Raw genomic sequence first — 7,113 nt, 5'->3', positions numbered from 1 at the left:
ATGGGCAAAGAAGGCTATAAAAATAAATCTGCATTGTTTCTCCTTTAGCTCTTTTAGTCTAGCCTGGGTGTCCCCATGCTGCCTTCCGCACAGCGCGATTTTATTCACGCTGGAAGGTAGCATGGAAACCATGGACCAAATTTTCACCTCAGATAGGGAACCAATCACAGAACGGGGAGGGAGCAGCAAGACGATGACGCCTTCTATGCGTCGCGACTCACCGAAGCAGTTTGTTTATAACTATGGATCCAGCATGGCAGCAAGTTATCATTCGATGCAGCCGTTCACATGTCGCGCCTAAAAACGCGTGGAAAACGCTAGGCGCGTCGCTTTCTCCTTTCCAAACCGCTCTGTAGCTTGCGCATGGAAAACGCAAGCGCGTCGCAAGCGCGTCGCAACCGCGTCGCTTCCATTATGCGCCACGCATACCGCGCGTCTACATTTGAAATAACGAACTTTTGCGCGCAAAGACGCGACATGTGAACGGCCCCTTAGATAGTGTTCTAAGTAGTTTAGAACGCAAGTTTATTTTGAAAAAAGAGCAACTTTTGGCGTTAAACCATCGCTCTGTATACGTCATCCGGTATGATTGAAACGATTGGCTATGAGCTACGCACAGGCGCATTTGATAGACATTCGTAGCGCCCAATAAACGGCTCTGGGCATTCGCAAACCACGCCTCAAATACGAGAAAATGAACATGTGGTTCCCAGACCACGAATCATGACGAAGTCATAACGTGGTCTGGCGTTAACCAGGCTAACCATTGTAAGTATTTGGCCTAAATTCCTCTTATTAGTTTGCAAATTAATTTATGGTACAGCCATTAACCAATGAGCCAAGACCCAGTGCCAAACTCAGCCCTCTGAACACATTAAACTGATGCTTTAGTGGCATATGCTGAAAAAAGGGAGGGACACATAAAACCAATCCATGTTAATGGCCCCTGTTGTTAACAATATTGGGAATAGGGGACATGGTGTTTTGTATCAGACAGTGTTACAGGAAATATGGTGTTTGTGGTCAAAGGACTTCAGATAAGGTTGGCATTAGATCTAGATAGAGTAGATCAGATTTGTGTATATATGCACTTGAGAAACATAAGAAGTTTACAAATTCTGAATATTCAGCATGCATGCCTCTGAGCATTATTTTACTCAAATAAATCAGCCACTTGATAAAGTGCACTATGGACCTGAAGCAAATCAAACTGCTTCCGATACAGCATCAGAAGAGGCACTTTCCAGTCAAACTAATAATTTTCAGCTTTAACTGCATGCAAAGTGGCTGTTTCAAAATGACCTCATTCTATAAATCAAGCAAATTATGTTTATTGCACATCCTTACATGAATGGATGTTATTACATGTTATTGCAAGCATGATGAGTGTGTAACACAACACAGGCCTTGTGCATGCGTTTTCAACTGGTCTGGATGCTCACTATGATTTGTTATGAGATCACTCTTATTTAATGTTGAAACAATGCATAGATTATTTCTGGCATCATTTTAGAAGTCAGATGTAAAGGGTTTTCTTTAAGTTTCCTGGCGATGATTCAAACTGAAAATTATGTGGTTCAGAAGACATGAACTTGATGCACTAATGCAAAGTTTGTGAAAGCGTATTTGTTTTATTTATGAGTGCAGTGATATGTACATTCTCTTCTAGATTTATTTGTCTTTTTTGTCCCTAGTTTTGTGTGTTTTTGGAGTCTCCTTATGGAACGTAAATGTCATACAGCCTGATTCAAATAAAGGTTAGAGCACTGTGCTGTTCTGGCCTTGAAAACATCAGGAAACAATATAAAACAGATTCCCTTAACTTTTTTTCAGTATACATTAAATCCATTAAAAATGTTAAACAAGTTCCATAATTATTTGTGTGTTACCATTTTCCAGCCTTTCTGACCAATTAAACAGTCAATTTGTGGATGCTGAGCAGCAATGCTTTGCTTGCTGTCAGGTATAATATAGCTAAAGAAAAAAAGTATTTGGCAGTTGGGCAGAATAATAAACTTGTTTTCCCTTTGAATTATGTTTATTTTCCTTTTTCCATTTTTTCTTGTTGTATTAAGCATAAACCACACTAAATTTTGTTTGATGTCTCAGAAAACGAGACTTTATTTTATTCAGCTTGTCAAATGAATGTTTTTTGCATAAGGATATATTAATTGGAAAACAGAACAGAACTAAGACTAAGAAAGTTTCATAAGGTGTTTACCCTATTTTATGGTTCAAGGTACTTCTTGATGCATACATGTGGGAGGTCATATATCAATGTGTTTGTGTCATCGAAACTGGAGGATTTCAGAACTTTCAGACTTGCTTTTTTGGACTAAGGAAAAGGTTTTGGATTTTGAATGTCACAGTACGTGTTCGTATTACTTAAAAGATCAAGAATAATTTGTTACTTTGTAAACCCCCTTTAACATTCAAAACCTAGTTCATAACTCAAGCTAAAATTTTCTTTAAAATTATTTACCATAAACTGCATGGATAACCAAGGAGTAACATCTTCCATGAAACCAGTTGTCTGACTCTAGTCCTGACTACTCACCTCTGGCCCATGGGGTTGTATATTTCATTGCTTTGACAGCCGCTGATGGTGATTGGGTCGAAGAACTGGAAGGAACGCAGGCCGACGCCGGAGATGGCCACGAGATCAGAGCGGAACATGAGGAGAATGGCTTTGGTGTGGTAGAAGGCCATGCTCAAGTCATGACTCACAGGGATGACCAGAGGATTGGTGCGGCAGCTCAAACGCCAGTCGCCTAAACATTTCAGGGGAAGGAATGGCCACATATGAAAGTAATCAGCATTTAGGCAACTGCCAATATTACAATCAAAGTTGACAGTTGCACAAAACTGAAATGTCACGTGCTCTCACCTAAGCTGTGGACGCCCTCTTTGGTGTCGATCAGTTGGACTGTAATGTTGCACTGGGCTTGGTCGATGTAGCTGGTTCCATCTGCGGCTAAGTGGATTATAACGGCTGCAGCAACCATAGGATGTGAGAAATATGCCTGTCGGAAACAAGAGCTGATCTTACATGCTGAAGTCTTATTTTATACCAGTGGGCTGGTATCCTGCAGAGTTTAGATCCAACTTGCCTCAACGCACCTGCCTGGAAGTTTTTAGTATGCCTAGTAAAAGTTTGATTAGCTGGTTCAGGTGTGTTTAATTGGGGTTGGAGCTAAACTCTGCAGGACAACAGCTGTCCAGGACCGACTTTGAGCATTCCTGTTCTATACTGTCAAAACAGTCACTAGATTAGGGGTGCCTAACCCTGTTCCTGGAGATCTACCTACCTGCAGACTTTAGTTCCAGCCCTGCTCCAGCACAGCTTTTTGTAATCAACAAGTGCTACCTAAGAGATTAATTAGCTGGTTCAGGTGTGTTTGATCAGGGTTGGAGCTGAACTTTGTAGGATGGTAGATCTCCAGGAACAGGTTTGGTCACCCCTGCACTAGATGCACATAAGTTGAAAATTGGGTCTAACCATCAGACCCACTGTAAATGCAAAACTGCATCACAGCAGGCAGAACCATTGTTTTTATTTTTATTTATTTTTATTTTTTTCATGCACTGCTCAATTTTAAGATTTAGGCTATTTTGTTTCCATAACATGTCATCCAGTTACAGTGGGAAAAAAAAAATCCAAATACACATTTGTGTTTGTATTATAACACTTCATCTATATGCAGCCTTAAAGGCTGTGAGTTTTTTTGCTTTCTCTGAGTCAAAAATCTTCACTAAACTTCACAGTTTTAATTCTATCTATATTTTGAAGGATTTTACAGAGGATTTAATTTACAATTTACTTGATTTATATAACATTTTATTCCTAAAACAAATAAAAAATTCATTTTCTTTTCCTGTTGACAATATTTTATGTTTTACTGAGGGATAAAAAGTTAAATATTAAAAACAAAGTCAACAAAGTAAAACAAGAATTTTAAACCTGGCTTTATTCAATATTCAGATTTCTGTTCTGGATGTATGTATGTTTGTTTATTGAAACAAACATTTTTACAATTTATGCAACTTATGCAGTTATAAGTATGTCTTAATGTACTATGAGTAATTAACTAGGGAAGCATGGTGACTGTTAAGGTTATATTCTGCGTTTTGTTCTGCATTTTAATTTGTATGACCTGGTTTTCCTATGCTTTTTTCTTGCTTCCTGTGTTTTCACTTTTCCTTTGTCATCATAGTAGCCTACTGAGTCAACTGAATTGTTAATTCTCACAACTGTCTCTTGTTTTACCCCTCATCAGATCTAGTATATCTTGCCCTCTGTCAGTTCAGTTTTTTTTACTTGTATGGCTTAGTTCCATACATTAAAAGCTGGATGATTCTGCCTTCTCACCCCATTTTTCTCAACTGACATAACAGTGATAACAATTCATTAAAAGTTTATCCTAATTACTTCTAATGTCTTACCTAAAGTAATTAATAAACCTGCACAGCAGCTTATATTCTGCAATGTATTTTAACAACTACTATGGCATGAAGCATATTTGTAGTTGAAATCTCCCAACATGTCAAATAAAATTATTATGATAAAAAACAAATCTCACCTTTAACCAGTATTGGGGATACCAGGAAACACCCTGGGCCTCTCGACATGGAAACCAGGCGTACTGAGACACTCCATCAGACAGGTCAAACACTTTGGACTGGCACGTCTGGGGAAAGACAATATATACATTTACCAAGGTTGGGCAAAATTCAGTTTGAGAATTAATTGAATTACAATCAATCAATCAATCAATCAATCAATCAATCAATCAATCAATCAATCAATCAATCAATCAATCAATCAATCAATCAATCAATCAATCAATCAATCAATCAACCACAAGAAAGGCCATCAAACTGTCCAAGTCCAAGGCTTTTTAAACTTTTCTAATCTAATTTAAAGAGGGTTTTATCTTAAATTTCTCACTCAGAATGTTCAAAGTCGGCTTATGTCTTTTGAATTTATAAGAGTTTTAAAGATAAAAAAAAAATCTTTTCCCTGTTGTTTTGTCTGCTAGAATCTGAAAAACAATGTGATGAAAACAATGTGATGTGTTGAGAATACTGCGAAAGTGATTTTATCGAACCTCACTGAAAAAAAGAGCTGTGCACATCATGACATTAGACAAGGACACCATGTTTCGTTCATTCTCCTGACCATATGAAATATGATACATGTAAATGGAGCCACTATGGAAACCTCAAGGAAAAAATAATGAAGCATCTGACCAAGAGAACTGTTGATGTGTCATGTATGATCTGGTCCCTCAAGGGAATAAAGCTATATTGCATTTCCAAGCAATGCAACCGCAGGTGGCACTTTTTTTCCCTAAATGCAAGGTGTGCACTTTTTTCATGTTTATGCGAAGCAAGAAGCCTTCAAATAAATCGCTGGTTGTGAAACAGACATGAGCTTAAAGGTATTGGATGCGCATTTGTAGTTTACTTAAAATCTCAAATAAATAATGATAATAACATTAGATAATAATTTAATAATAAGTAATAAACAGGTAATAATGTTTTAAATAATGTTAATTTACGTTTTGTTTCATAAGACCTCAAAATATCATCAGGGGCCACTGTATTCATTTTATGTTCTCATGCTTTTTTTTTTGACAGTTGTTGACTTGCATTTCATGAATCACCAAGGACCATGATTTTAGCTTGGAGAAAAAAAAGTCACCTACATCTTGGATGGTCTGAGGGTGAGTAAATTAATAGCAATTAATATTGTTTTGCATGAACACAATAAGTACATTGTACCTATAATACATTTTCATTCAGTTGCAATCAACATGCAATTAAGAGACTAAAACATTACTTTCAGTTCAAATTTGATGTATATTCTTTTAAAGTATATTATTAAGCATAATAAATTTATTAAGGTATATTAAGGTATATTATTCTATGTATATACTGCCATATTAAGTACTCTATTTAAAAGTATGTTTGCAAAGGCAAGGTACAAAAGTGTACCTCTACAGTGGCTTCTCGGCTCCTCTACGCGTACTTATCATTGATTTGATGAGGTCATTGGGGGAATGGCTACCTATCGGTGGGTGGTGGAAGTCTCCCTGCGGATGCATAGCAGGCCTGTGACATCACTGTAAAACCACAACATCACCGCCAGGAAAGGCCCACCAATAGCCCAGCATGAGGGGCTAAATAAACCAATAAAACAAATGATCTACAACTTATTGACTCAAACCACAGGTTACTGGAATGTGAGGACAGGCTGTAAATTATAAAAGGAGCTGGAAAAATCAACACTCAGTGCTCAGAGCTGGTTGGGGTGTTTTTTTCAACCGAGAGGAAAACCGATCTAAAAAAAAAAATACTTGATTGAGATCTTGAGCCGTGAGGCTGGTCACGTCAGTAAGGTGGATCACTGACAGCTGCAAAGTTCAACTCGGTGCGGTTTGGCGGCCTACTCTCAAGCGCAGAAAATTGTGGCGTGATGTAATAGTGGCTGTTTTTGTCACCATGTCTTACACTTTTGTATGTATGTGCAGCGTAGCAGACGACATGCAGAAAAACTGCACTTATAACCCAGCACCATGGTCAACCCAGCAACTGGATGTTTCAATGTGAAGTTAATTATAAGCAAACAACCTCAAGCATTCACTGCTGAAAACAAAGTAAGCCTGGGATGGTTTGACAATTGTGTCCAAGAGCTAATGTCTACCAGCTGTGTAGTGCTGGAGTGGAACGCCCCCCTACCACCACCTTACTACAGACACATATACACACAACCACAGCCAAACCCCAAGATTTTGTTTGTAAATCACCACTTAAGATAAAAGGGAAATGGAGAAGAATCATTGGGAGCCACAGGGGCAGGCCTCCTGCGTGCATGTCCCTCCTCTGTCTGCGTGAGCAAAACTCTTCTTGCTCAGTTCAGCTGAGGCCTTGCCATTAGCTTCCAGTGCATTTTAAAGCTTACTTTGTTTTTAGCCACTGGTGCAGTTTGTAGCTGTGGGCTCTGGTTGAAATTGCGTTCCTTGGGTTTGGTCCCCATCAGTTAAAATTACATTTGTGGCTGGGCCCCCAATAGCTTCCTCCCCGCTAGTGAAGGCCCTGATCCTACAACAG

The 7,113-nt window shown here is 38.5% G+C and overlaps 1 protein-coding gene across 1 annotated transcript in view; it reads right to left on the bottom strand.

Moving 5' to 3' along the window:
- The window catches only part of pappaa (pregnancy-associated plasma protein A, pappalysin 1a), a 97,307-nt gene that overhangs the window by 41,848 nt on the left and 48,346 nt on the right, over positions 1–7,113 (bottom strand). Inside the window, exons 12-14 of the mRNA XM_073839929.1 lie at positions 4,581–4,688; positions 2,888–3,023; positions 2,558–2,771 (exon numbers count right to left, since the gene is read on the bottom strand). Of these exons, the coding sequence (XP_073696030.1) occupies positions 2,558–2,771; positions 2,888–3,023; positions 4,581–4,688 (458 nt within the window). The remainder of the gene's footprint in view (positions 1–2,557; positions 2,772–2,887; positions 3,024–4,580; positions 4,689–7,113) is intronic.

The sequence above is a fragment of the Garra rufa genome, chromosome 5 (assembly GCF_049309525.1).
Source record: "Garra rufa chromosome 5, GarRuf1.0, whole genome shotgun sequence".
Taxonomy (NCBI): domain Eukaryota; kingdom Metazoa; phylum Chordata; class Actinopteri; order Cypriniformes; family Cyprinidae; genus Garra; species Garra rufa.
Note: the sequence above shows the minus strand (reverse complement) of the source record. Positions and strands in the feature narration are given on the sequence as shown.